Source organism: Agelaius phoeniceus, chromosome 35 (genome assembly GCF_051311805.1).
Source record: "Agelaius phoeniceus isolate bAgePho1 chromosome 35, bAgePho1.hap1, whole genome shotgun sequence".
Taxonomy (NCBI): Eukaryota; Metazoa; Chordata; class Aves; order Passeriformes; family Icteridae; genus Agelaius; species Agelaius phoeniceus.
This window is the reverse complement of record NC_135299.1, coordinates 1,454,682-1,481,588: the sequence shown is the minus strand read 5'-3', so window position 1 is coordinate 1,481,588 and position 26,907 is coordinate 1,454,682. Positions and strand designations below refer to the sequence as shown.

The 26,907-nt window shown below is 60.6% G+C and overlaps 4 protein-coding genes across 6 annotated transcripts; all 4 read left to right on the top strand.

The window, feature by feature from the left end:
* Nucleotides 1-1,550: 1,550 nt before the first annotated feature.
* On the top strand, nucleotides 1,551-3,734 carry LOC129130539 (aquaporin-4-like). The gene is made up of 5 exons (XM_077192794.1): nucleotides 1,551-1,565; nucleotides 2,219-2,563; nucleotides 2,635-2,787; nucleotides 2,865-2,945; nucleotides 3,407-3,734. The coding sequence occupies exons 1-5, from the start codon at nucleotides 1,551-1,553 to the stop codon at nucleotides 3,605-3,607; spliced, it is 795 nt and encodes a 264-aa protein (XP_077048909.1). The 3' UTR covers nucleotides 3,608-3,734.
* An 811-nt stretch (nucleotides 3,735-4,545) lies between these two features.
* Nucleotides 4,546-7,206, top strand: MIP (major intrinsic protein of lens fiber). The gene is made up of 4 exons (XM_054649259.2): nucleotides 4,546-4,912; nucleotides 5,816-5,980; nucleotides 6,067-6,147; nucleotides 6,829-7,206. Exons 1-4 carry the CDS (start codon nucleotides 4,553-4,555, stop codon nucleotides 7,042-7,044), a joined length of 822 nt encoding a protein of 273 aa, XP_054505234.2. The 5' UTR covers nucleotides 4,546-4,552; the 3' UTR covers nucleotides 7,045-7,206.
* Nucleotides 7,207-7,654: 448 nt separating this feature from the next.
* On the top strand, nucleotides 7,655-25,267 carry TIMELESS (timeless circadian regulator). Of its 3 annotated transcripts, none has more exons than XM_077192676.1 (30): nucleotides 7,655-7,758; nucleotides 8,397-8,504; nucleotides 8,570-8,723; nucleotides 8,813-8,927; nucleotides 9,002-9,064; nucleotides 9,932-10,033; nucleotides 11,032-11,190; nucleotides 11,259-11,392; nucleotides 11,472-11,559; nucleotides 12,307-12,483; nucleotides 12,557-12,774; nucleotides 13,244-13,347; nucleotides 13,940-14,109; nucleotides 15,074-15,199; nucleotides 16,049-16,200; nucleotides 17,334-17,431; nucleotides 18,639-18,756; nucleotides 19,511-19,712; nucleotides 20,848-20,999; nucleotides 21,448-21,533; nucleotides 21,615-21,738; nucleotides 21,821-21,903; nucleotides 21,978-22,126; nucleotides 22,661-22,826; nucleotides 22,925-22,993; nucleotides 23,085-23,203; nucleotides 24,170-24,308; nucleotides 24,390-24,426; nucleotides 24,550-24,665; nucleotides 24,795-25,267. In XM_077192676.1, exons 2-30 carry the CDS (start codon nucleotides 8,408-8,410, stop codon nucleotides 24,920-24,922), a joined length of 3,645 nt encoding a protein of 1,214 aa, XP_077048791.1. In that variant the 5' UTR covers nucleotides 7,655-7,758; nucleotides 8,397-8,407; the 3' UTR covers nucleotides 24,923-25,267. The 3 variants fall into 3 exon arrangements, with proteins under 3 accessions (XP_077048791.1, XP_054505182.2, XP_077048790.1); XM_054649207.2 differs by having other exon boundaries at nucleotides 7,657-7,758; nucleotides 8,368-8,504; nucleotides 11,035-11,190; XM_077192675.1 differs by having other exon boundaries at nucleotides 7,657-7,758; nucleotides 8,368-8,504.
* Nucleotides 25,268-25,410: 143 nt separating this feature from the next.
* APOF (apolipoprotein F) lies at nucleotides 25,411-26,465 on the top strand. Its single transcript, XM_054649280.2, has 2 exons — nucleotides 25,411-25,439; nucleotides 25,528-26,465. The coding sequence occupies exon 2, from the start codon at nucleotides 25,538-25,540 to the stop codon at nucleotides 26,447-26,449; it is 912 nt and encodes a 303-aa protein (XP_054505255.2). The 5' UTR covers nucleotides 25,411-25,439; nucleotides 25,528-25,537; the 3' UTR covers nucleotides 26,450-26,465.
* Nucleotides 26,466-26,907: the final 442 nt, after the last annotated feature.

Genomic DNA, 26,907 nt, shown 5'->3' with positions numbered 1-26,907 from the left:
TGGTCTATGGGCAGGATTGGGGGGGTCATAGGACACCTGGAGGGGCATCTTGGGGGCACCTGAGCTGTAGAACAGGCCTGGGAGTACTGGGGGGGCTTGTGGGGCAGCTGGAGAGTCTGTAGGGCAGGGTTGGGGGGGTCACAGGGCACCTGGGGGGGGTCTACAAGACAAGATGGGGAGGTCTTGGGGACACCTCTGGTGGTCCCCAGAAGGTCTGTGAGGTGACACAGAACCCCAGGGGCACAATGGAGGGCGCAGGGTCCTGGGGACCCCCTCCATCCCCTTGTCCTGCTCGGTGTCCCCCCAAATGTCCCCTCTCTGTGTCCCCCCCGTGACTGGCCACATGTGCCACCACATTGTGCCACCACATTGTGTCACCACAGTATCCCCAAATTGTCCCCACAGGGTGTTCCCCACATGTCCCCCAGCTGTTCCCCCCACATCTCCCCATTTTCCCCCCTCATATCCCCCTGTGTGTCCCCCACATATCCCCCCATATTTCCCCAAAACCCCCCACATCCCCAGGGCTATCCCACCAGTATCCCCCACGTATTCCCCTCCTATAAACCCCCCCAGGGCTGTCCCCCTGCGTGTCCCCCCCCCCCCATATTCCCCCTAAACCCCCCTACCAGTGCTGTTCCCCCAGTGTCCCCCACATATCCCCCCATATTCCCCCCACATATCCCCCCATATTCCGCCCTACATCCCCCCAGGGCTGTCCCCCTGGTGTCCCCCCCATATTCCCCTGTATTCCCCCCAAACACCCCCCCACATCCCCCCCAGGGCTGTCCCCCCGGTGTCCCCCCGCGTGTCCCGGCGCTGTCCCAGCCCTTTGTGGCCGTGGATTGTTCTGGCTTTGCCGGGCTCAGCAGCGCCGGGGCCCCCCCGTGCTGAGCCAGGGCTTCGCCCGCTGACTCACCCCACGTGCGGGGCCGCTGCTGAGCCGGCAGAGCCACGGCCCGGGGGGGGCACCGGGGCCGGGCCTCCCCCAACCCTCTCCGGCCCCGGATCCCTCCCACCGCACCCACGGTGGGGTCAGACCCGGCCCCGGGCTTGTCCCGGGTGTGTGACACCCCTGGGACACCATTGTCCCCCAGTTTGTGGCAACTGTGTGACCCCCACCCCGGGATACCCTGAATTGTCCCAGGTGTGTGACACCCCCAGGACACCCCTGTCCCTGAACAGTGGCAGATGTGTGACACTCCCCCCTGTCCCCAATTCTTGTTCCAGGTGTGTGACCCATCCTGGTCCCCCTGCCAGGGACAGCCCTGTCCCCACTCTCATCCCAGATGTGTGACACCCCCCCCCCCTCATCCCCCCCAGCCTTTCATCCCAGCCTTTCATCTCTGGTTGTCCTGGCAACACCCCAAAGGGTCCTGGGGGTTGCCATGGCACCCAGGGATGCTCCAAGGACCCCCCCCCGTAGCCCCCTGCCAAAATCCTGCCCCACCCTCAGCACCTCAGGGCTGCCCTGTGCCAAGGGGGTGGCACTGCTGGGGTGTGCCAGGACAACAGGGGGGTGTGACAGGGGTGGCAGTGCCAGCTGCACCATGGCCATCGGGGAGGTAAGACCCTGCGAGCGGCCCTGACCCCCCAGCCCCCTCCCCAAAACCACAGCCCCAGAGTCCCTCCCTGCCGGGGGGGGGTGGGTGAGCAGCCCCTAACTCATGGGGACCCCCCAAATCTGTCACTTCAGTGCCCAGCTCGTAGCTCTGGCACAGGGGAGTCCCTCACTGTGACCCCTGGCCCTGTTGTGGCTGCTGTCCCCTCTTCATCCCTGTGACCCCATTGCCAGGACATCCTCTCACCACAGTGCCCAGGTGCTGAGGGGTCCCATCCCCAAGGTACCCCATCTCTGAGGTACCCCATCCCAAAAACTGGGGCACCCCATCACCAGGGGTACCCCATCACCGAGGGACCCCCCCACTGTGGTACCCAGGTGTTGAGGGGTCCCCTCACAAAATTACCCAATCATTGGTGCATCCTGTTGCCATGGCACCCCATCACCAGGGCACCCCATCACCGAGGGACCCCCCCACTGTGGTACCCAGGTGTTGGAGGGGTCCCCTCACAAAACTCCCCCATCACCCTGGTACCCAACCATCGGGGCATCCTGTTGCCATGGCACCCCACCCCAAAATACCCCATCCCCAAAGCCCCCTGCCCCCCTGCCACCCCCCCTTTGTGCCACCCCCTCCTGGCAGTGCCCATGGGGTGACCCCCGACCCCACTGTCCCCCCAGGAGCTGCGCAGCGGCCGCTTCTGGCGGGGGGTGCTGGCAGAGCTGCTGGCCACCCTCATCTTCGTGGGGGTGGTCCTGGGGGCTTCAGCATCCCCGGGACCCCTGGCACCAGCCCTGGCAGGGGGGTTGGTGGCCGGGGGGCTCGTCTGCACCCTCGGGGGTCCCCAGGCCAACCCTGCATTGACGCTGGCCCTGCTGTGCACCCGCAAGCTGAGCGCCCTGCACGGGGCCCTGGGGCTCCTGGCCCAGTGCACGGGGGCCACGCTGGCCTCTGCTGCTGCCCGTGCAGCGCTGCAGGACGACACCGGGCTCGTCACCAGGGTGAGTGCCCCCATCTTTGTGCCCATCCCCTGGTCCTGGACAGGTTGGACAGGTGTCCCTCCCTTCTGCAGGTGAGTGCGGCGGGGACGGCGGGGACGGCGCTGGCATGGGAGACCTTTGCCACCTTCCAGCTGGCACTGGCTGCCTTTGCCACCTCTGAACACGCAGCCCCACAGGCTGGGCTGGCCCTGGGCAGCGCCGTGGCCGCCGGTGCCCTGGCCGCAGTAAGGACCCCCCCGTGTCCCACCTGCCCAGGGGGTCCCACCCCACCAGCCCCTGACCCCCCTCCTGTCACCCACAGGGGCCGTTCTCGGGGGGCAGCATGAACCCCGCGCGCTCGCTGGGGCCGGCCATCGTCACCGGGCTCTGGGATCATCATTGGGTGAGTTGGGGGCACCCTGGGGCTCCCCCAGAGTCCCCACGTAAGAGAGGGGTCTCCAGCGACAGTGTGTGACCGCTGTGGTCCCATCCCCACCCCAGGATGGCGGTTCCCGGTCTTCCCTTCCCTTCCCTTCCCTTCCCTTCCCTTCCCTTCCCTTCCCTTCCCTTCCCTTCCCTTCCCTTCCCTTCCCTTCCCTTCCCTTCCCTTCCCTGGGTCCCCCTGGGACAGGTCAGCACCAGCCATGACCCCGAGGGTCCTCACGGTGTCCCCGAGGGTCCTCATGGTGTCACCATCACAGGACCGCTGTGTCCCCCCTATTGCCATCCTTGGGACAAGCCACATCCCCTCCCCACTGCTGCCCTCATCCCTGGGGCAGGTTTCTCTGCTCCATCCCCATCCCTGGGTGGGGTCCCCTGTCCCCCCCGTCCCTGGGACCCCCCCAGCTCTCTGTCCCCCTCCAGGTGTACTGGCTGGGGCCGGTGCTGGGCGCGGTGCTGGCCGGGCTCTCCTACGAGTTCATCCTGGCACCCGGAGCCTCCCGGGAGAAGCTCAGCGCCTGCCTCGCCTGCCGGGACGTGGCTCTGGTGGAGACCCCCAGCCTGTCCCCGTCCTCGGTGGCCCGCTGCCCCCCACCCCCCCCAGCCGAGCAGGGCGCGGCCTGAGCCCCCCCCGTTCCACCGCAGCCCCCCGATCCTCCACCCCTTGACACCGCATCCGTGGGGCACCCACAGGGTGGGCGGCTCCGGGCCCCCTCCCCTTTTACTTCAAGGTGTTTTGGGGGATTAAAGTTGCGTTGGGGTCTCAGGTGGGTGCGGAGCGATGCTGTGAGGGGAGCGGGGAGGGGGTCTCGACCACGGCACCGGGACCCCGGGGGGCTGCGGCACCGCGACCCCGCGACACCGGGGGCCTGCGGGCGGGGCGGGTTCTCCCTCCCCGCGGCCCCCGGTGAGGGCGGGGGCCGGGACCCCCCGTCAGCCCCGTCCCGTGCCGGGGAGCTGAGCGCAGCAAAGCCCTTTGTGGTGGCCTCTGCAGCCCCGGCAGATTCCGCCGGGCGCCAATGGCCGGGCCGGGCTTTAATCCCCACGGCTCGGGGACTCAGCGCCCGCTAAGCCGGGCTGAATAAACCCTCCCGCAGACAACAGCACCGGGGGGGGGGGACACCCCACAGCCCCCACCCCATAGCCCCCACCCCACAGCGCCCCTCCCTCGGGGTGGGGGGCGGCTCCCAGCCGGGGTTGCCCCAAAGTGTCCCCAAAACATTTTGGGGTGGGGGGTTTGAGGTGTGTCAGTGCTGGCCCCCAGCAAGGGGGGTCCCCTAAACCCCACTGAGGGCATCAGTGGGTTACAGCCCCCCCCCCAAAAAAAAAACCCACAGGGATGGGGGCGGCGCAGCTTTGGGGAGGGGGTCCCGGGGGGTTCCTCACCGCGTGTCACCTGTCCCGTGCCCCGGGCAGCGAATCGGTTAACGGGGGTGTGGGGGGGGTGGGGGGGGTGGCGTAGGTGGGATCCCACCCCCGGGGCCGGCCCGGGGGGGGCTTATAAAGGTGGGCACGGGCGGCCCCCGGGGAGGGGAGCGGGGCCGTGGAGGGCGGCAGCGGGGCCAGGCCATGCGGGAGCTGCGCTCGTCCGCCTTCTGGAGGGCCGTCCTGGCCGAGTTCCTGGGCAGCCTCCTCTATGCCCTGCTGGGGCTGGGGGCCTCCCTGCGCTGGGCCCCGGGCCCCCCCAGCGTTGTGGGGGCCGCCTTGGCCTTCGGGCTGGCCCAGACCACCCTGGTGCAGGCGTTGGGCAATGTCAGCGGGGGTCACGTCAACCCGGCCATCACGCTGGCCTTCCTGATGGCCTCGCAGCTCTCCCTGCCCCGTGCCCTGGCTTACCTGCTGGCCCAGGTGTTGGGAATGCTGGCCGGAGCCGGGGTGCTCTATGGGGTGACCCCCGGCCCCGTCCGTGGCACCCTCGGCCTCAGCGCGGTGAGCACGGGGGGGGATCGGGGGGCTGGGGGTGTCTGTGGGGCTGGGGGATTGTGGGGTGGGGGCTGTAATGAGGGTTTGGGAGGATTGGGGGCTCCAGGTGGTGTTTGGGGGGTCTGAGGTACTTTGGGACTGTAATGAGGGTTCGGGGGGGATTGGGGGCTCCAGGTGGTGTTTGGGGGGTCTGAGGTACTTTGGGACTGTAATGAGGGTTTGGGGGGGATTGGGGGCTCCAGGTGGTGTTTGGGGGGGGTCTGAGGTACTTTGAGGCTGTAATGGGGATTTGGAGGGATGGAGGGAGTCCGGGGATTGTTTTGGGATCTGGGATACCATGGGGGAATTGGGGGGTCCAGGAGGTGGTTTGGGGGAATTGGGGGGTCCAGGAGGTGGTTTGGGGGAATTGGGGGGTCCAGGAAGTGGTTTGGGGGTCTGAGGTACTTTGGGGCTGTAATGGGGATTTGAAAGGATGGGGGGAGTTCAGGGGTTGTTTTGGGATCTGGGGTACCATGGGACTGAAATGGGGGGATGAGGGGTTCAGAGAGGTTTGGGAGAATTGGGGGGGTCCAGGAGGTGGTTTGGGAGAATTTGGGGGTCCAGAAGGTGTTTTGGGGGAATTTGGGGGTCCAGGAGGTGTTTTGGGGTACCATGGGGCTGTAATGGGAGTTCTGGGGTTCAGAGGTGTTTGAGGGTGGACTGGGGAGTCCAGAAGATGTTTTAGGGTTCGGATTGATGTGGGACAGCAATGGGGGCTGGGTACCCCAGAGGAATTTGGAGATTAGGAAAGTTTTATGGTACAGTGGAATTTTGGGGTGTGGAAAGATAACGAGGGAGGATTTGGGGTGCTGGGGCGGGGGGGGAATGGGGGAACAACTCTTCGGGGTGCTGAGCCCTCTCCCCACGCAGCTGCACCCCGGCGTGGGCCCGGGCCAGGGCACGGTGGTGGAGCTGCTCCTGACCGCCCAGTTCGTCCTCTGCGTCTTCGCCAGCTTCGACGACCGTCACGACGGGCGCCCGGCCATGGCCGCCGTGCCCGTCGGCTTCTCCCTCGCCCTCGGCCACCTCTTCGGGGTAAGGGCGGCCGCGGGGACCCCCGGGGGCTGGGAAGGGGTCGGGGGGCAGCTGTGCAGCCCCCCCACTGCCCAATCCCCCCGCAGATCCACTACACGGGTGCCAGCATGAACCCCGCTCGCTCCTTCGCCCCCGCCGTCATCACCCGCAACTTCGCCAACCACTGGGTAAGTGGGGGGGACGGACGGGGACCCCCAAACCCGCGCCGGGCCCCCCCCCCCAGTCCCTCCCCGCTTGTCCTGCCCCAGCCGCTGTGTCCCCGCTGAAGGCGGGTGGCTGCCGGTGTCACCACGGTGACAGCAGCACCCCAGGGTGCTGGGCACCCCCCTCGACATCCCGGGGAGCAGGAGACGGGTCCTGCCCCACCGGGGATATCCCGGGAGCGGGAGATTGGTCCTGCCCCACCGGGGATATCCCGGGGAGCGGGAGACGGGTCCTGCCCCACCGGGGACATCCGGGGTACGGGAGACGGGTCCTGCCCCACCGGGGATATCCCGGGAGCGGGAGACGGGTCCTGCCCCACCGGGGACATCCCGGGGAGCGGGAGATTGGTCCTGCCCCACCGGGGATATCCCGGGAGCGGGAGACGGGTCCTGCTCCACCGGGGATATCCCGGGGTACGGGAGACGGGTCCTGCTCCACCGGGGATATCCCGGGGAGCGGGAGACGGGTCCTGCCCCCCCGGAGACATCCCGGGGAGGGGGACACGGGCCGTCCCCGCTCACCGGGACACGGGTGGCCCCGAATGGGCCGGCGCCCGGGCATCAGCGGGGTGGGTACCGTGTCCCCCCCGGAGGGCGGGGAGCCGGGGGTGCCCCGGTCCCGGTGCCCACGCCGCCCCCCCGCAGGTGTACTGGGCGGGCCCGCTGCTGGGCGCGGCGCTGGGCGCGGTGCTCTACGAGTTCGCGTTGTGCCCGCGGCCGCGCAGCCTGGCCGAGCGCCTGGCCGCCCTCAAGGGAGAGCCGCCCGCCCCCACCGCCGTCACCGCCGCCGCCGTCGCCGCCGCCGAGCCGCCGCCCGAGCCGCCGGCAGAGCCGCTGGAGCTGAAGACGCAGGGGCTGTAACGGGGCCCGTCCCGGGGCGCGGCCCCGCGCCCGCCGCTGCTTTGCTGTGACGGGGCCGCCGCGGTGCGTGTGGTGCGTGTGTGTGCGGCGCGGCGCGGCGGGCGGGCGGCGGCGGGGCCCCGCTGCTGCCGGGAACCGGCCAACCGGGCTGCCCGGGGCCGCCCGTACCGGGCCGGGGCCGCCCCGCCCCGCCGCGGCGGGACTTCTGTGTTCGGTGAATTAAACCTGCTCTTTTATTTTGGTAACCGCTCGCGGCCGTGCCCGGCACCGGGAATCGGGTGGGACCGAGAATGGGGGGGCGGGGACACCAGAGCACGCCCGGCGGGTGGCGGGAGGGGCCGCCCGTTCCCGCGCCCCGGGAAGGCCCCGCCCAGCCAGCACCGTTCTTAAAAGGGCAACGCCGCCGCCGCGTCCCTTCCCCGCAATGAGCCCCTCCCCTCTTCCACCCCTCAGCGCCGCGGGCCGGGGGGCGAGGGCCGGGGGATTGGGGGCACCCCGAGGCACCGAGCCGCCGGTTTGTGCCCGTGGTGGGCGGAGGGGGGGTGCGCGGAGCGGGGGGCACCAGAGGGGCCGCCGGGCTGCTCAGGGGGTGTTGCCGCTTGAAGGGTGCGGCGGGGCGGGGCCTCGGCCCGCGGGAACTGGGGCGGTTGTGTAACGCCGCCCCCGCGCCGGGACCGGGAGCGCGGCCGTGAGGGCGGCGGGGACGGGGCGGCGGTGAGCGGCACCGGGGGGAGCGGGATCGAGGGGTGCGGGAGCGGGGAGTGGCCCGGGATGGCCCAGGAGAGGGGACTGGGGGTGATCCGGGGTCACCGAAACCGGGGTTGTTTCGGGAACGGCCCGGGGGTTGATACGGGATTGGGGGAACCGGGACCTCCGGATGCTCCGGGATCAGGGGGGTCTGGGGGAAGCTGGGGGCTGAGATCCGGGATGGGGCGGGGGGGGGGGCGGTCAGGAATGCTCCGAGACCGAGAACGCACTGGGACCGACTGGGACCGGGGTTTAGTCCGTGACTGGGGGGAACCCAAACTGGGGGGGGTGATATGGAACGGGAGGAACCGGGCTTGGGGTGCGCCGGGGCTGCGGGATGCTCCGGTGTTCGGGTGGACCGGACCGGGAGATGCGCTGGGATCGGGGTGGTACCGGAGCCTGGGGGTTGCTGTGGGACCGGTGGGCTCCGGTACCGAGCGGGACCAAACCTGGGAGGTTCATCAGTGTTGGGGAAACTGGGACCGGAGAGTGCCCCGGGATCTGCCGGTACCGGGGGAGCCCAGAACGGGTGGGGGAACCGCACCGGGGGTCCCCGATGCTGACGGTGGCCCGCAGGTGGCCCCCGGTACCGATCCGGTGCGCAGCCCCGCGCTGCATGGACTGGTACATGATGAACTGCGAGCTCCTGGCCACCTGCAGCGCCCTGGGCTACCTGGAGGGCGACGTGTACCACCGGGAGCCCGACTGCCTGGGTAGGTGGGCACCGGGGCGGGGGGGACACCGGGAACGGCGGGGACTGACGGCTCCGTGTCCCCAGAGAGCGTCAAGGACCTGATCCGGTACCTGCGCCACGAGGATGAGACCCGGGATGTGCGGCAGCAGCTGGGGGCAGCCCAAATCCTGCAGAACGATCTCCTGCCCATCCTGGTGCAGTACCCCCAGGAGAAGGTGCTCTTTGATGCTGTCATCAGGTATGGAGGGGCAGGCTTGGGGTCAGGGGTGGCCCTGTGGGGGCTCCTCGGTGGGCAGGGGTCTCTCACAGCCCTCCACTCCCTCCCAGGTTGATGGTGAACCTGACCCAGCCGGCCCTGCTGTGCTTTGGGAAGGTGCCAGCTGATGCCAGCTCCCGTCACCACTTTCTGCAGGTGCTGTCCTACCTGCAGGCCTACAAGGAGGTGAGTTTTGCTCGGGGACGTGTTGTGGGCAGGGGGCTGTGCCCAATTCCCTTGCTCACGTGGGGTCTCTGCAGGCTTTTGCCAACGAGAAGGTGTTTGGGGTGCTCAGTGAGAAGCTCTACAACCTCCTGCAGCTGGTGAGTCCCCTTGGGGGGCTGTCCCTGGCGGGGGTCCCTCAGGGCCTGTGGGGGCTGTCCTTGCTGGGGGGTCCTATGGGGGCTGCAGGGTCTTGGAATTACCAGGGGGCTCCAGGGTCTGTCCTCAGGGCCTGTGGGGTCTGTCCCTGCTGGAGTCCCTCAGGGACTGTGGGGTCTGTCCCTATTGGGGGTCCCTCAGGGGCTGTTCCTCCTGGGGTTCCTCAGGGGTTATGGGGTCCCTGGGGGCTGTGGGGTCTGTCCCTGCCAGGGTCCCTCAGGGGTTTTGGGCTCTGTCCCTGCTGGGGTTCCTCAGGGTCTACCCTCCTAGGGGTCCCTCAGGGGTTTTGGGGTCTGTCCCTACTGGGGCTCCTCAGGGGTTGTGGGGTCTGTCCCTATTGGGGGTCCCTCAGAGACTGTGGGGTCTGTCCCTGCTGGGTTCTCCCAGGGGTTATGGGGTCCGTCCCTACTGGGGTTCCTTAGGGCCTGCTCCTCCTGGGGGTCCCTCAGGGGCTGTGGGGTCTGTCTGTCTGTCCCTATTGGGGGTCCCTCAGGGGCTGTGGGGGTCTGTCTATCTGTTCCTTTTGGGGGTCCCTGGGGGCTGTGGGGTCTGTCCCTATTGGGCATCCCTCAGGGGTTTTGGGGTCTGTCCCTATCGGGGCTCCTCAGGGGTTGTGGGGTCTGTCCCTATTGGGGGTCCCTCAGGGGCTGTGGGGTCTGTCCCTATTGGGCATCCCTCAGGGGTTTTGGGGTCTGTCCCTGCCACGGGTCCCTGGGGGCTGTAGGGTCCATCCTGCAGGGCCATGGGGTCCCTCCCTGCCAGGGACCCCCGTGGGGCTGTGGGGGTCCCTGACAGCTGTGTCCCCCCAGGACTGGGAGCAGCGGCAGGAGGAGGACACGCTGCTGATCGAGAGGATCCTGCTGCTGGTGCGCAACGTGCTGCACGTGCCCCCCGACCCCACAGAGGAGCAGGTACCACGACAGGGCCCTGCCCTGCCTCCCTGACAGCCTCAGTGGCTCCGTGGGGACCCTGACACCTCTTGGGTTGATGGTTCTTAATTGCAGCCCTGAGGTGTGTAGGATGTCTCTGTTTCAGCCTGTGTGTCTGAGAAATAGTCAGACCTCTTCAGTTTTTGGTCTTGAAGTTGTTTGTTAATTCTTATCTATAAAATTTTCTTTCTGGCTGAGGTCAGCTCAGCAGGGCAGCCAGCAGCACTCTGACTGCCCTCAGGGTGGTGTTGTCCTTTTATACTACAAACTACCTATAACATGTTTACAATTATTTTCCAATACCTATCACCTATGTTAGACAGTGCACTTCTATTCTAAACCAATCCCAAAGTGCCAACATCACAGCAGAAAATGGAGACCAAGAAGAAGAAGGACAGGACATGCCCACATTCCTCCATCTTGCCTCCTGAACTCCCATTCTAAAAACCCCAAAATTCTACATTTTCACCCTGTGACAAATTCACTATGGCTTGTAACTCTTGTGGCTTGTAACTCTTCACACAAAGCTGGGAATTGTTTCCAGCCCTTGGGGTGGTGTTAGTTTTTTATACAAAAAATTACATGTACAATATTTACAATTACTTCCCAATACCTATCACCTATGTTAGAACAGTGCACTTCTACTCTAAACCAATCCCAAAGTGCCACCATCACAGCAGAAAATGGAGACCAAGAAGAAGAAAGGATGGATACGTCCAAATTCCTCCATCTTATCCCCAAACCCCCCATTCCAAAAATCCTAAAATCTCCATTTTCACCCTGTGATAATTTTATTATTAAACCATTCAAACCTCTGTGACTTTCAGGTCCTCATACAAAGCTGGTAATTTGCAACACGGGTCAAAATCAAACCCTCAGGTGCTCTGGGCTGCGTGCCAGGGTCTCCGAGCCCCCCTGGCAACTCTGGACACCTGGAGGGATGTCCTGAATTCTGACAGACACCCCTCCACCATCCCCAGCAGGGCGTGGATGGTGATGCCAGCGTGCACGACCGGGTGCTGTGGGCTCTGCACATCAGCGGGATGGACGACCTGCTCAAATTCCTGGCCAGCGCCCAGGTGGAGCAGCAGTGGGCTCTGCACGTCCTGGAGATCATCTCCCTGATGTTCCGTGACCAGGTGAGCTGGGCCAGGGGTGGCAGGGCAGGGTGGCAGAGCCCCCATGGTGCTGACAGAGCTGCCTGCAGAGCCCAGAGGAGCTGGCAGCGCTGGGACGGGGGACAGCAGGGGCTGAGCACGGGGAGGACACGTGGGAGCTGGAGAGCTTGAGGCAGAGGGAGATGGCAGAGAAGAGAAGCCGGGCACTGCAGCGCACGTCCAGGTGAGATGGGGGCACCCCCGTGGCGGGATGGGACCCCCAAAGTGGGGACAGCATCACTCAGCCACTGTCACCTGCCCAGGCATTCTCGTTTTGGTGGCTCCTACGTCCTGCAGGGCGTCAAGTCCATCGGGGACAGGGATGTGGTGTTCCACAAGGGGCTGCACAATGTGAGTGTGGGGCAAGGGGACAGGGGCTGGCGACGTGGCAGGGGGCACAGGGACAGGGATGGGTATGGAACGTGGCACAGGGTGCAGGAATGTGGTGAGGGGCACAGGGACAGGAAGGTGGCAGAGATCATTGGGTAGGGAGTGTGGGTGGGGGCACTGGGATGGGGACGTGGCAGAGATTATTGAGATGGGAATGTGAGTGGGGGGCACAGGGATGGGGACGTGGCAGAGATCATTGGGTAGGGAGTGTGGATGGGGGGCACTGCAATGGGGACGTGGCAGAGGTCATTGAGATGGGAATGTTGTGGGGGGCACAGGGATGGGGATGTGGCAGAGATCATTGAGATGGGAATGTCAGTGGGGGACACAGGGATGAGAATGTGAGTGGGGGGCACAGAGATGGGGACGTGGCAGAGATTATTGGGATGGGAATGTGGTGGGGGGCACAGGGATGGGAATGTGAGTGGGGGGCACAGAGATGGGGACGTGGCAGAGATTATTGGGATGGGAATGTGAGTGGGGGGCACAGGGATGGGGACATGGCAGAGGTCATTGAGATGGGAATGTCAGTGGGGGACACAGAGACAAGAGCACAGGTGGGACACAGGATTGGAAGATGGGACACAGGATTGGAAGATGGGATGTGGAGCACAGAACCAGGGATGTGGCGTGGGTCTCCAGGACAGGGACATAGTGGGTGCCACAGAGACCACAGGGGTAAATCTGGCCACTCCATCCCCTGTGCAGCTGAAGAGCTACAGCCACGACCTGGGCAAGGAGCCGCGGCGGCTGCCCCGGCGCCGGCAGCCCGCCCCCGAGGCCGAGCCCTCCCGCCGCTCCGCCCGCAACGTGCGGCTCTTCCTGCGCCGCTTCTGCCAGGACTTCCTGGAGGACTGCTACAACCGCCTGATGCTGCTGGTCAAGGTGAGGGCTGGGAGGGCTGGGATCCCCTCTCCAGCTTGTGGCATCCCTGCTGAAACCCTCTGGTTGCCCCCAGGACCAGCTGGTGAGGGAGAAGGCTCAGCAGCACGATGAGACCTATTACCTGTGGGCCACCGCCTTCTTCATGGCCTTCAACCGGCTCCAGGGCTTCCGGCCCGAGCTGGTCTCCGAGACCGTGGGGGTCCGAGCCTTCCACTTCATCGAGCAGAACCTCACCATGTACTATGAGATGGCACTGATGGACAAGAAGGAGGCAACAACCTGGGCCCGTAGGTGAGCACCTGGGACTCCCCCAGGGCACCTGGACACCTTTTGGTGGTGAATTTCAGTACCTGGGGTTCTCCTTGAGACTCCCCATGGTGTCTGGGACCTTCTGGGCATCTGGGATACTCCCTGTGGGTGCCTGGGACTCCTTGGACACCAGGGAGACCCCAGGGCACCTGAGACACCCTTTGGTGGTGAATCCCAGTACCTGGGGTTCTCCTTGAGTACCTGAGACTCCCCATGGTGTCGGGGACCTTCTGGAAACCTGGGACACCCTTTGGTGGTCAATCCCAGAACCTGACATTCTTCTTGAGATTCCCCGTGGCATCTGGGACCTTCTGGGCATCTGGGATTCTTTGTGTTGCCTGGGATCCCCTTGGACATTTGGGATTCTGGGAGTGCTTGGGACCCCCCCCCCCAACTACCTGGGAACCCCCCATGGCACCTGTGACCCCCCCTCCCTCCCTGCCATGCCCAGGATGCACCTGGCCCTGAAGGCGTACCAGGAGCTGCTGCGGACGCTGCAGGAGATGGATCGCTGCCCGGAGCAGGCGGTGCGGGACAGCAGCCAGGTCATCAAGAGTGAGTCCTTCTGTCCTTCTGTCCGTCCCTGGGTGTGGCACGTCCTGGCTAGGGGGTGACAGTGGGGGTGACAGTCCCCCTCTTTCGGGCTCTGCAGAATCCGAGCAAACCAGTGGCGGAACAAAAAGGCACAGCACGGACCTGGGGGTGACATAAGTTTCTTTATTTGATGTTAAACTCCCTGAGTCTGGGTTCCCAGGCCTCAAACTGGGGGCAAACAACAGCTTATAAAGGGGGGCAGGTCTCAAGGGAGGATACAGTGTTCAACTAATGGGAGAACTGGGGGTGGAACACAAGGCAGGGAGTACAAGGGAGGAAAACTGCTTGGGACTGGAGGGGTTAACAGCTGGATGTGAGGGGAAGGGGTTTGACACTTGGCTGGGAAGTAGCTGAGTAAGAAACAGATAAACTGACACCTTGGCTCAGTTAAATAACAAAGGCAGGTGTGTGTCACTGTAAAAACACGGAGAGAAAAAACCCAAAAGGACTACGAAACCACAAATCAAACAATAAACACGCCAAATAAAAACCACACCACAACACCTGGGGTATCCCTGACCCACCTTCTCCCACTGCCACCCTTTTTCCCCAGGCAACATCTTCTACCTAATGGAGTACCGGGAGCTCTTCCTCACGCTCTTCCGCAAGTTTGACGAGACCAAGCAGCCTCGGAGCTTCCTGAGGGACCTGGTGGAGACAGCTCACCTCTTCCTGCGCATGCTGGAGCGCTTCTGCCGCGGCCGCGCCAACCTCGTGGTGCAGGTGGGATGGGATGTGATGTTTGACACCAGCCCGAGCTGAGTTTTCATTGGGTAGATTTAAGTGCGTGGAGTTTTGCAGGCAGCCCCGACGTGGGAGGAGACGTGAATCTGACTCCGTGTTTCAGAAAGGCTGATTTGTTATTTTATTATATATATTTTTAAGATTATATTACATATATATAATAAAAATATATAATATATATTATATGAAATATATACATAATACATATTATATTAAAACTATACTAAAAGAATAGAAGAGACGAGAAGGAAGAGACGAGAATCTTTACTCCATGTTTCAGAAAGACTGATTTATTATTTTATGATCTATATTATATTAAACTATATCATAATTATATTAATACAAGATATCATATATTATATTAAAATATATCAACTATACTACAAGAATAGAAGAAAGGATTTTCATCAGAAGGCTTGAAGGAATAGAATAGGAATGGAATGATAATAAAATCTTGTGACTCACCAGCGAGTCCAAGACAGCCAGACTGTGATTGGCCATTAATTAGAAACAACCACATGAGACCAATCAAAGATGCACCTGTTGCATTCCACAGCAGCAGATAATCATGATTATGACATGCAGGAGTTTCTATAATCAATGATTATCTGCTGCTGTGGAATGCAATTATGTCAGGAACACACCTGATTATGTCTTCTAAAACTTCTAACCTTCATGAAGATTTCAAGAATAATTCCTACGAGTATTTTATTCATGCATTCGCAAAGAATAGGCTGGGCATATAAACACTAAGGGAGAGAGTGGACTGTAAAAATTAATATGGCTTTAAAAATTATTTTCAAAGCAACAAATAGATTTCATAGGTGCATTGTAGGAGCAGCACTTTATAGGTTCCCAGAGAGACAGAGACATGGCTGCCCTGCCTTGGGGGCGCCCCTGGGGGGTCAGGCAGCCTCTCTTAACCCCATCCTTGCCCCCCCAGAGCAAACGTGTGAGGAGGAAGAAGAAGAAGAAGCCTCATGTGCCGGCAGCCCCTGCCCCGCTCAGCGCCATGGAGCTGGAGCAGCTCTGGGAAGGATTGGCCCCACAGGTCCAGGCCTGCCTGCAGGTACTAGGGAAGGGCTCAGCCCCACGGGGAGTTCTGGGGGTGCTGGTGGGGCACAGCATAACCCTGTCCTGCCCCAGGGCTGTTGTCATTGTATTGCAGGAGTTTCTATTGCTGTTATATTGCAAGAGTTCCATGTTCTTGGAGTTCCGTACCTCCTTGATGTTTCTTGTAGGCATCTCCTCTAGGCACTGACTCTTCCTTGTTCCATTTGTTATACAAATGTTCAAACAGCATATTATATTTCAAATATATATTTCTAAATGTTTCAAATATGTATTTCTAAATGTTAGTTCAGTTTTGCAGCTTTTCTCAGTTTACAAAGTACTTATCTTTGAAATCTTTTATACTCATATTTAACAGACACTAATAGCTGCAATTGATATATTTTACCAATAGTTTAGTATTCAGGTCCTTTTCCCCGAATCCACGGGGTCATATAGTCGAGTCCTGTTTCCCCAAATCTATGGGGTCATATAGTTTATTCCAGAATCCACAGGGTCATCTCTCCCGAATCACGTCGGGGTCACCATTCGTTGTCATTATCTTGCAGAAATTTCTATTGCCATTACACTGCAAGGGTTCCATGCTGCTAGAGTTTCGTTTCTTCTCCTTGATGTTTCTTGTAGGCAGCTCCTCTAGGCACTGACTCTTCCTCATCCTCGCAGTAGCCAACTGACTCCAGTTCCCCTCAACCAACCAATCCACTCTGTTATAACGCTCTTCTTATTGGCTACTCTTAACATCAGGCCTGCTCCTAACCCTTAGTAATTGGCTCAGCTGCAACTCTTTAGGGCATAAGATTACATTCTATACTTCCTTTATTTACCTACATTCTCTTCCCCTACACAGGGCGAGGTGCCCCTCCCCGAGGACGTGGTGCCCTTCGATGCCACCTCGGAGACGCCGGTGGAGGAGCAGAGGGCGGAGGCTCTGCTGAGGATCCAGGAGTGCCTGAGGGATTCCCGCGTGCCCCAGGCCCTGCAGCTGCTGCGCTCGGCCAGGTGAGGCAGAGCAGAAATTTTCCAGGGTAGGAATCTCTCGGGTTTTTGGTTGTTAATTGCTGCCCCGAGATGTGCAGGATGTCTCTGTTTCGGCCCACGCAGTTCAAGAACGAGTCTGGACTCTTCACTTTTCGGTCTTGAGGTTGTCTATTAATTCTTATCTATAAAATTTTCTTTCTGCCCAGCTGAAGTCAGCTCAGCAGGGCAGCCGCAGGCACTCTGACCGCCCCCAAGGTGGTGTTGTCCTTTTATACTACAAACTATGTATAACATATTTACACTTAATTCCCAATACCCATCACCTGTGTTAGAACAGTGCACTTCTACTCTAAACAAATCCCAAAGTGCCAACATCACAGCAGAAAATGGAGACCAAGAAGAAGAAGGAGAAAGGCTGGACATGCCCAAGTTCCTCCATCTTGTCCCCATAACCCCCATACCAAAAATCCTAAAATCTCCATTTTCACCTTGTGATAATTTTATTATTGTACTATTCAAACCTCTGTGACTTTCAGGTCCTCATACAAAGCTGGCAACTTGCTCCAGGGATCAAAATCAAATCCCCAGGTGTTTTGGGCTGCGTGCCAGGGTCTCCGAGCCCCACGGCGGGGTCCTCGGCAACTCTGGACGCCCAGAGGGATGTGCTGAGTTCCGACAGAAATCCATTTTGATTTAAGTGGAATGTACATCTTTAAGTATGTAGCTTGCTGTGTATTCTGATTGCAAAAGCCCAGGCTCAGAGAAACTGCTTCAGTGAAGGACAAAGATAAGGAGGGGAGAGGCAGAAAGTGATAGAGAGAGACAGAGAGACAGACAACTGACCTAAGAATTCCTTCTGATAAGAGCTAGCAGCAAATGTCACGAGAAATTCGTAAAAATGAATATGTATGAACCTGTTGTGAAATTGCAGGCATATGTATTTGAGAAGGAGATAAAAAGGGACCTGAAGTTCCCAGAAGCAGGCATGGCATTTTAAAAGAACCATTCCCACATATAAACACACCGGCTTTACAACTTCCACAAAAGTCGTGGAGCTTTGTTTATCTCCACAAGGCACAGCTACCAGCACCGTGCTGCCCATCTCGTCCCTGGGCCGTGGGGACACAGTGCCAAGCTGTCCCCATTGTCCCCAGGGAGGTCTGGCCTGAGGGGGATGTGTTTGGACCCGCGGATGTGGGGCCATCCGAGGAGACGCGGCTGCTGCGGGAGATCCTCGTCGCTCCCCTGCCCGGTGAGTCCCTCTCAGAGGGTTTGCAGTTTATTGCAGCCCTGAGATATGTGAAAAGTCTCTGTTTATTATATCTTACGTATAAAAATTTTTCTCCTGCCCTGCTGAGGTCTGTCCAGCAGGACAATTGCAGGCACACTGTGGTGTTATCTCTTTATACTAAAAGTTATGTACAACATGTTTACAATTACTTTCCAATACCCATCACCTATGTTAAACAGTGAGTTTCTACTCTAAACCAATCCAAAAGTGCCAACATCACAGCAGAAAATGGAGACCAAGAAGAAGAAGGAGAAGAAGGACAGGATATGCCCAGATTCCTCCATCTTGCCTCCTGAACTCCCATTCTAAAAACCCCAAAATTCTACATTTTCACCCTGTGACAAACTCACTATCATTTTACTCAAGCTCTTGTGGCTTGTAGAGTTTCTACTCTAAACCAATCCAAAAGTGCCAACATCACAACAGAAGTTGGAGGTAGAGAAGAAGAAGAAGAAAGGCTGGACACGCCCAAATTCCTCCATCTTGTCCCCAAAACCCCTATTCTAAAAACCCCAAAATCTACTTTTTCACCTAGCGATAATTTTATTATTACACTACTTCAACTTCTGTGGCTTTCGGGCCTTCATACAAAGCTGGTGATTTGCTCCACGGGTCATAATCAAACCCGCAGGTGCTCTGGGCTGTGTGCAAGGGTCTCTGAGCCCCCTGGCAGGGACACCCAGAGGTCCTGAGCTCCAACAAGTCCCCACCTGTGACCCTGGGAAGGGGGAAAATTTGGGCCAGGGCACTGCAGACCCTCAGCACATCCCTGTGACCGTGTTCACAGGGGTTTTAGGATGAGGGAAGAGACGAGGCTCTGACTCCATGTTTAAGAAAGCTTGATTTATTATTTTATAATATGTATTACATTAAAACCATACTAAAAGAATAGAAGAAAGGGTTTCATCAGAAGGCTGGCTAAGAATAGAATAGGAAAGAATGATATCAAAGGTTTGTGGCTCAGCTCTCTGTCTGAGCCAGCTGGGCTGTGATTGGACATTAATTAGAAACAACCACATGAGACCAATCACAGACCCACCTGTTGCATTCCACAGCAGCAGATAATTATTATTTATATTGCATTTGTGAGGCCTCTCAGCTTCTCAGGAGGAAAAATCCTAAGGAAAAGATTTTCCGTAAAAGATGTCTGTGACATATCCCACCACAGGGCACACACCCCCCGAGCCTGAAGAGCCAGAGGAAGAAGAGGAGGAGGACGAGGAAGAGGAGGAGCAAACCATGCAGGTGTCAGAGAAGGAATTCAACTTCCTCGACTACCTGAAGCGGTGAGAATTGACGCGGGCAAGGGGGGCTATTTACAGACACGAACGAGACAGGGCTGCTGTAAAATGCGCCTCGAGCTGTTTGATTTTCCAGCATCAGTCTCATTACATGGTTATGACAATGGGAAGATGCCAGCAGCTCACAATCCAGGCAGCAGGCCAAAAAACTTAATGTTACAACTCACTTTATGAGCTTCTTGACCAATCCCACAAAGCAAAAGCACATTGACAGTAGCTCTGTCCAATCACCATAAGCACAGGTACCTTTGGTTAAAACAATGCTTGCTTATTTTGAATACAATACCTGCTTGTAAGCCCTAAAACACAACGCACAGAGCTCCATTATTAACCTTTAACCTTCCTAATATCTTGCTAGATAAACTTTCTGCAGCTCAGAGAGCTATTCAGACAAGTGTTAATACACAGGCCATTGTTCTATTTGCCTTTGCTTTCCCTACATTTTAAATAATTTTTCTGCTGTCCTATCTCATGGCTGCTGCTTTAGCTCTACTCACAGTTCTGCTGCATCTGAGGCCTGCCTTTTGCAGCTTTCCCCAAAACCCTCTGATTCTCCCTCTAATTCTGTGGATCGCCACAAGAATGGTTTGGGTTAGGGTTGGGGGCTGTGGGGTCCCGCTGCAGGGCAGCCGCACTGACAGCACCGCCGGGCAGGTTCACCTGTGCCCCACAAGAATGGTTTGGGGAGGGCTGTGGGGTCCTGCTGCAGGGCAGCCGCACTGACGGCACCGCCGGGCAGGTTCGCCTGTGCCCCCGTGGTGCGGGCGCTGGTGCTGCTGCTGCGGGGCTACGCCCGGAACAGCGCCCGCACCAACCACTGCGCCGCGCGGCTGCTGCACCGCCTGGCCCGCGACCTGCGCATGGAGCCCCTGCTCTTCCAGCTCTCCCTCTTCGCCCTCTTCCACCGCCTGCTCAGCGACCCCGCGGCTGCCGCGCACCAGGTCAGACAGGGCCCCGAGCCCTGAGCCCGGGAGGGGTCTGTCCCTGCAGCCCCCAGCCCCGCTCAACCCCAGAATCCCCCAGCCCCACTCAGTCCCTGCAGCCCCCAGCCCCACTCAACCCCAGAATCCCCCCAGCCCCACTCAGTCCCTGCAGCCCCCAGCCCTGCTCTGTCCCTGCAGCCCCCAGCCCCACTCAACCCCAGAATCTCCCAATCCTTCTCTGTCCCTGCAGCCCCCAGCCCCACTCAACCCCAGAACCTCCCAGCCCTGCTCTGTCCCTGCAGCCCCCAGCCCCACTCAACCCCAGAATCTCCCAGCCCCACTCAACCCCAGAATCTCCCAGCCCCACTCAGCCCCAGAATCTCCCAGCCCCACTCAGTCCCTGCAGCCCCCAGCCCCGCTCAACCCCAGAACCTCCCAGCCCCACTCAACCCCAGAATCCCCCAGCCCTGCTCTGTCCCTGCAGCCCCCAGCCCCACTCAACCCCAGAATCCCCCAGCCCCACTCAACCCCAGAATCTCCCAGCCCCACTCAGTCCCTGCAGCCCCCAGCCCAGGAGGGGTCTCTCCCTGCAGCCCCCAGCCCCTCTCAGTCCCCAGAATCTCCCAGTCCCTGCTCTGTCCCTGCCCCTCTCAGCCCCCAGCATCTCCCAATCTTTGTTCTGTCCCAGCCTCACTGAGTCCTCAAAATCTCCCAGCCCTGCTCTGTCCCTGCAGCCCCCAGCCCCACTCAGTCCCCAGAATCCCCCAATCTTTGCTCTGTCCCTGCCCCGCTCAGTCCCCAGAATCTCCCAGCCCCGCTCTGTCCCCAGAATCTCCCAATCCTTCCTCTGTCCCAGCAGCCCCCAGCCCCACTCAGTCCCCAGCAGCCCCCAGCATCTCCCATCCCTGTCCCGTGCAGGCCCCAGCCCCATTCCCCATCCCTGGTGTCCTCCAGCCCAGCTCAGCCCCTGGTGTCCCCCAGCCCCTCTCTCCATCCCTGGTGTTCCCCAGCCCTGCTCTGTATTCCAAATTTCCCTCAGCCCCACTCTCTGTCCCCAGTGTCCTCCAGCCCTACTTTTTATCCCCAGTGTCCCCCACTCCCACTCTCTGTCCCTGGTGTCCCCCAGCCCCTCTCTCCCTCCTGCTGTCCCCAGGAGCTGGTGACCTTGGCCAAGTTCATTCTGGGCAAGTTCTTTGCGCTGGCGGCCACCAACAAAAAAGCCTTTGTGGAGCTGCTCTTCTGGAAGAGCCCAGCCATCGTCTGTGAGATGACCAAGGGCTACAGCTCCCTGCAGGAGGGAGAGGGGTGAGTGGGGCAGGGAGGGTGGGACAGTGCTCACAGGGGCTCTTGGGTGAGGGAAGAGATGAGGATCTGACTCCGTGTTTCAGAGGGCTTGATTTATTATTTTATGATATATATTACATTAAAACTGTACTAAATAGAAGAAAAGGTTCTCCTCAGAAGGCTGGCTAAGAATAGGAGCAGAAAGAATGATAACAAAGGTTTGTGGCTAGGGCTCTGTGTCCAAGCTAGCTGGGCTGTGATTGGCCATTGATTACAAACATTTAACATGGACTAATCACAGATGCACCTGTTGCATTCCACAGCAGCAGATAATCAATGTTTGCCTTTGGTTCCTGAGGCCTCTCAGCTTCTCAGGAGGAAAAATCCTAAGGAAAGGATTTTTCATAAAGGTTGCCAGCGACAGGAGGGGCTGCTCCCCTCCCCTCACCTCCCTTCTCCCCCTCCCCAGGACCACCCAGAGCCGGGTCCCCCCCTGGACCCCGCAGGAGGAGCAGGAGCTGCGGGAGCTGTACTGGAAGTACAAGGAGGTGGAAGGTACTGGGGGTCTCTGGGGTCTCAGTGGGACCCCCGGGGGGGTGGCAGGGGCTCTGTCCCTTCATCCTTGCTGTCCCACAGGTGGGGACACCATCGCCGCCATCCTGGCCCATCTCCCCACGCCCGGGCGGACGCGCAGGCAGGTGGTGAAGCAGCTGGTGAGGATGGGGCTGGCCAGCAGTGCCAAGGACTTCCCGAGGGAGAGGTGGGTCAGGGACCCACCCCGGGGAGAGGGCAGGGACCCCCTGGGACAGGGCAGGGACCCCCAGCTGTTTCCCACCCCTCAGGAAAGGCACCCGCATCGTGCTGTGGACGCAGGAGCAGGAGGAGGAGCTGACGCGGCTCTTTGAGGAGTTCCAGGGCTCAGATGGTGAGCTGGACACAGGGGGGGAAGACCCCAAAAATGCCCCTGTAGCCTCCCCAGCCTGACTCTCCTCCCCACAGACGTCCTGGGGAACATCATGAAGCACCTGACGGCGCGGCGCTCGCGGGCTCGGGTGGTGGAGAAGCTGCTGGGGCTGGGGCTGGTGGCTGAACGCAAGGAGCTGTACAAGAAACGCAGGAGGAAGAGCCAAGGACCCGGCCCTGGGCAGGTATGGGGGGCTGGAGGGTGCTGGGCTGTGCCCTGAGGGTGCTGTCCCCATCCTGGGGGCACCCAAACAGGGCCTGTCCCCACCCTAAGGGCACCCAAATGTGGCCTGTCCCCACCCTGGGGGCACCCAAACGTGGCCTGTCCCCACCCTGGGGGCACCCAAACGTGGCCTGTCCCCATCCTGGGGGCACCCAAACAGGGCCTGTCCACATCCTGGGGGCACCCAAACGGGGCCTGTCCCCATCCTGGGGGCACCCAAACGTGTCCTGTCCCCATCCTGGGGGCACCCAAACAGGGCCTGTCCCCATCCTGGGGGGCACCCAAACGGGGCCTGTCCCCACCCTGGGGGCACCCAAATGTGGCCTGTCCCCACCCTAAGGGCACCCAAATGTGTCCTGTCCCCATCCTGGGGGCACCCAAACAGGGCCTGTCCCCACCCTGGGGGCACCCAAACGGGGCCTATCCCCATCCTGGGGACACCCAAACGTGGCCTCTCCCCACCCATGGGACCCCCAAACCCCGCTGGCTCCCACAGGCTGCCCCAGGTGTCCCGGCCATGCCAGCCCAAGACAGCTCAGGAGAGGATGAGGACAGCGAGGAGGAGGAAGAGGAGGACGAGGACGATGAAGGCCTCATGGAGGAGCACTGGGTGCCTGAGGAAGGGGCTGGGCAGGACCTGGCGCAGCACCTGCATAGGGAAGGTGGGTGAGGGGCTCCAGACCCCCCCAGCTGGGTTTGGCTGAGGGGGGGGATCCTGCTGGATCCTGCTGGATCCTTTGTCACCTTCTGCTGTCCCCAGGGCTGGCCGGGCCCCTGCGGTGGCTGCAGAGCTGCCTGCGGAGGGCAGCGGGGGACCGCGAGGAGGACGGTGAGTGGGCTCAGGGCCGGTGAGTGGGCTCAGGGCCGGCTGGGCTGGGGGCTGTGGGGTCGGGGTCCCGCTGATGGTGCTCCCACCCCAGGTGTGTCCCACCCGGTGCCGCTGGTGCCGCTCACGGAGGAGAACGAGGATGCTATGGAGGACCGGCGCTTCCGGAACCTTCTGCGGCAGCTGGGGCTGCGGCCACCCGCCAGTGAGCAGGTGAGGTGCCTGTCCCCATTCCCTTGTCCCCATCCCCATCTCTGTCCCCATCCCCTTGTCCCCATCCCCTTGTCCCCATCCCTATCCCCATTCCCTTGTCCCCATCCCTGTCCCCATCCCTGTCCCCATCCCTATCCCCATCCCCTTGTTCCCATCCCTGTCCCCACCCCTGTCCCCATCTTTGTCCCCATCCCCTTGTCCCCACCCTTGTCCCCATCCCCTTGTCCCCATCCCCCTGTCCCCATCTCTGTCCCCATCCCCTTGTCCCCAGCACAGCCCTGTGGAAGTTTCCAGACAAGGGAAGAGATGAGAATCTTGACTCCATGTGTCAGAAAGGCTGATTTATTATTTTTATGATGTATATTATGTTAAAAGAAAAAGAGATATTAAAACTATACTAAAAGAATAGAAGAAAGGATGTCATCAGAAGGCTAGCAAGGAATAGAAAGGATAAACAATAATAAAATTATTATTATTAAAATAAAAAATAATAAAATTATTATTATTAAAATAATAATAAAATAGAAAGGATAAAATAATAAAATCTTGTGACTCTCAGAGAGTCCGAGACAGCCGGACTGTGATTGGCCATTAATTAAAAACAACCACATGAGACCAATCAAAGATGCACCTGTTGCATTCCACAGCAGGAGAAAATTATTGGTTTTACATTTTGTTCCTGAGGCCTCTCAGGAGAAAAATCCTAGGGATTTTTCAGAAAATCTCATGGCTACACCTTAGGGGAAAAATCCTGGCAAAGGGATTTTTCAGCAAATAGCGTGGTTACACCTTAGAAGAAAAATTCTGGCAAAGGGATTTTTCAGAAAATATCATGGCTACACCTTAGGAGGAAAATCCTAGGGATTTTTCAGCAAATAGCGTGGGTACACCTTAGGAGAAAAGTCCTAGGGATTTTTCAGCAAATATCACGGCTCCACAGCCCTGCAATGTCCCCCTGTCCCCCAGGAATCCTTCTGGCGCATCCCGGCCGCCCTCACCCCGCAGCAGCTCCGGCGTGCGGCCGCCTCCATCGCCCACCGTGGCCCCCCAGGGTCCCCCCAGGACCCTCCGGAGCCCCCCAGGTGCCCCCAGGATGGGGCTGCAGGTGAGGGGTGGGGCCGTGGGGGTGTGGGACCCCCAGGTTTTGGGGCTGGCTCTGAGCCCCTCTCCTTGTGCCCCTCTGCAGAGCCGCTGCTGGCAGGGCTGGGATCAGACTCGGACAGGTGAGAGCAGAGCCCCCTTCTCAGCTTTTGGGGTCCTGGTTGTTTTTGGGGAGGGTCTTCTCCCTGCCTGGGGAGGGGATTCCAGCCCCCTGCATTGTCCCTGAGCTGTGCCAACCCCTGCAGTGAGAAGCCTGTCCCTGTCACTGTCCCCAGCCCGGTGCAGCCGCGCACCAAGAGGCGCCGGGAGCTCGCCAGCGAGGATGAGGATGAGGATGAGGATGAGGATGGTGGGAGCTCAGGTGGGTTCAGCCCCCTCTGCTCGCTCCTGGGGGCTGAGTGGGCGCTGCTGGGTCGGGGCTGTCCTGTCCCTGTCCCCTTTGCCACACCCCTGGGGGGCTCAGCCCTCTCCCCTCTCCCTCCATCCATAGGAACCGAGCCAGCCCCTCCAGCTCCCCGCTCTGAGGAGGATGAGGAGGAAGAAGAGGAGGATCCACAGCCCCGGGGCAGGAGGAAGCGCATCCGCTGCTTGGAAGAGGAAGAGGAGGAGGAGGACTGAGAAGGTCCCCATACCCTGCCTCTGCCCAGGGCCTTCTGCTGTTTCCTGGGCCTTTTGCAGATTTTATTGGATTTCTGCAGCTTTTCTGCAGTTTTTCATGGGTTTCTACAGGTTTTCTGGGGTTTCTGCAGATTGCCCTCTGCAGGTTTTGATGCTGTTTTTAAAGGCTGCACAAGCAACCAGTTTCTCCCACCTTCCTCCCCCTCCTCCTGGTGTCACCATTTACCCCAAATTCCCTCCCTTTTTCCTCAGCCGTTGGGGTTTCGGGGTTTTGGTTTTTTTTGTTATCCTAAAACTTTTTAAATCTAGACAAGGCCTAAATAAATAAAAGCGACTTTTGCCCTCCTTGGGTGTGTGTGGGTCTGCAGGGGGGCTCGAGCCTCCCTGGCCTCAGGGCGTGCCCAGTCCCTGTCCCTGTGTCGCAATTCCCCGATAACCGCGGCTATAAAGGGGGCCGGGCTGGCCGCAGTGACCGGACAGGGGAGGGGACAGCAGGACAGGGGACAACGGTGAGCGGGTGAGGAGCCGGGCGGGGGCACCGGGCGGGCTCGGGGGGCTGCACCCACGGGGTTCTGACGGGGTTCTGTCCTTCTCCCACCTCCCAGCGCCTCCGCCATGCCCCAGGTTCTGCTCTTCCTCCCTCTCCTCATCCTCAGCCATGCCATGGCTGCGTCCATCATCAGCCCCGGGCTGGCTGGTGGTGACCGGGCGCTGCTGGCGGAGCTGGCGGGGCTGGCAGAGCCCATCCCGCCGCGGCCACCGGGGCTACCGTGCCAAAGCCTTCATCCTCATCACCTCCCCGGCTTCTCCCGGCTGCCAGCGCTGCCCCGCGGGCTGGCCCGTGCTGCCCTGACCTTGGCACTGCTCAAAGCCGGCTGTGCCCCCCAGGCTGAGGCCGAGACGCTGGAGCTGGCACGGGATGTGGGCACCGCCACGGCCGCGGCGCTGCTGCGGGGGCTGGCGCGGGTACCGGGCACCCCAACCCCGCGGCCGCTGGCGCTGCTGCTGCTCCGGCTGGCGCTGAGCCCGGGGGGCTCTGCCTGTGCGGATCCCCCCGTGCCAGGCACGGAGCCGCCTCTGAGCCGGGACAGCGCGGAGCCCACGCCACCCCCGAGCCGGGAAAACCGGGAATTGCCGCGGGTCCAACCGTGCGGCGGCGCCGTGCGGCGGCACCGGCGGGAGGATGAGGATGCCTGCAGCCCGGCGGGGGAACGGGAAGCGCACCGGGTGCTGGACTGGGTACCGGGAGTCAGCATCTTCTACAACCTCGGCACCAGCGTCTACTTCGCCTTCCAGGGCTGTGAAGCCACGGCGTCCACTCGAGCGCTGGAAGCCGCCGAGGATTTGGGTTATGCCGGGCTGGCGGCGCTCACCGGCGGTTTGGGGGGTCCGGTGGCCATGGGGGTGCAGCTGGGGCTGCAGCCGGGCCTCAAGGCCGGTGTGAGGGCGCTCATCGGGTATTTCACCTCGGCCGGGGAGCCCTCGCCGGTGCCCACCGCGCACAGCGGCGCCGTGGTCATCGTCTGAATGAATAAAGGGCACGTGTGGCAGGTGGTGCTGGCGGGTCGTTGTTTGGGGACAGATCGATGCGGGGTCACCCTGCCCTGGGGCAGCCGGAACTTGGCCACGTGGTGGCTTGAGACACGTGGTGGCAGCTGGGCCTGGCTTGTCCCTGTCCCCTACAGCCCCAGCCCTGTCCCTGTCCCAGTGGCCACATTGCCTTGTCCCTGTTCCCATGGCTCTTTCCCTCTCTCCCTCCTGCCTGTCCCTGTCCCCAGGCTGGCCCCATCCCCCTGGCTCTGTCGTTGTCGCTGTCCCCATGTCCCCATGGTTCTGTCCCTGTCCTTAGGGCCTGTCCCTGTCCCCATGGCCTGTCCCGGTCCCCTCTGTCTCTGTCCCCATGGCCTGTCCCGGTCCCCAGGCTGTCCTGGTCCCCATGGCTCGGTCGCTGTCTCATTGTCCCCCTGTCCCCATGGTTCTGTCCC

What these genes read in the sequence shown, in the direction of transcription:
- MIP (XM_054649259.2), top strand. Translation starts at nt 4,553, where the DNA reads ATGCGGGAGCTGCGCTCGTCCGCCTTCTGGAGGGCCGTCCTGGCCGAG. An exon ending in GCACCCTCGGCCTCAGCGCG is followed by an intron (nt 4,913 to 5,815) that starts GTGAGCACGGGG and finishes CTCCCCACGCAG; the next exon opens with CTGCACCCCGGCGTGGGCCC. An exon ending in GCAACTTCGCCAACCACTGG is followed by an intron (nt 6,148 to 6,828) that starts GTAAGTGGGGGG and finishes GCCCCCCCGCAG; the next exon opens with GTGTACTGGGCGGGCCCGCT.
- TIMELESS (XM_077192676.1), top strand. Translation starts at nt 8,408, where the DNA reads ATGGACTGGTACATGATGAACTGCGAGCTCCTGGCCACCTGCAGCGCC. An exon ending in GCCTGATGCTGCTGGTCAAG is followed by an intron (nt 12,484 to 12,556) that starts GTGAGGGCTGGG and finishes GGTTGCCCCCAG; the next exon opens with GACCAGCTGGTGAGGGAGAA. An exon ending in CCTCGTCGCTCCCCTGCCCG is followed by an intron (nt 17,432 to 18,638) that starts GTGAGTCCCTCT and finishes ATCCCACCACAG; the next exon opens with GGCACACACCCCCCGAGCCT.
- LOC129130539 (XM_077192794.1), top strand. An exon ending in CCGCCGGTGCCCTGGCCGCA is followed by an intron (nt 2,788 to 2,864) that starts GTAAGGACCCCC and finishes TGTCACCCACAG; the next exon opens with GGGCCGTTCTCGGGGGGCAG. An exon ending in GGCTCTGGGATCATCATTGG is followed by an intron (nt 2,946 to 3,406) that starts GTGAGTTGGGGG and finishes GTCCCCCTCCAG; the next exon opens with GTGTACTGGCTGGGGCCGGT.
- APOF (XM_054649280.2), top strand. Translation starts at nt 25,538, where the DNA reads ATGCCCCAGGTTCTGCTCTTCCTCCCTCTCCTCATCCTCAGCCATGCC.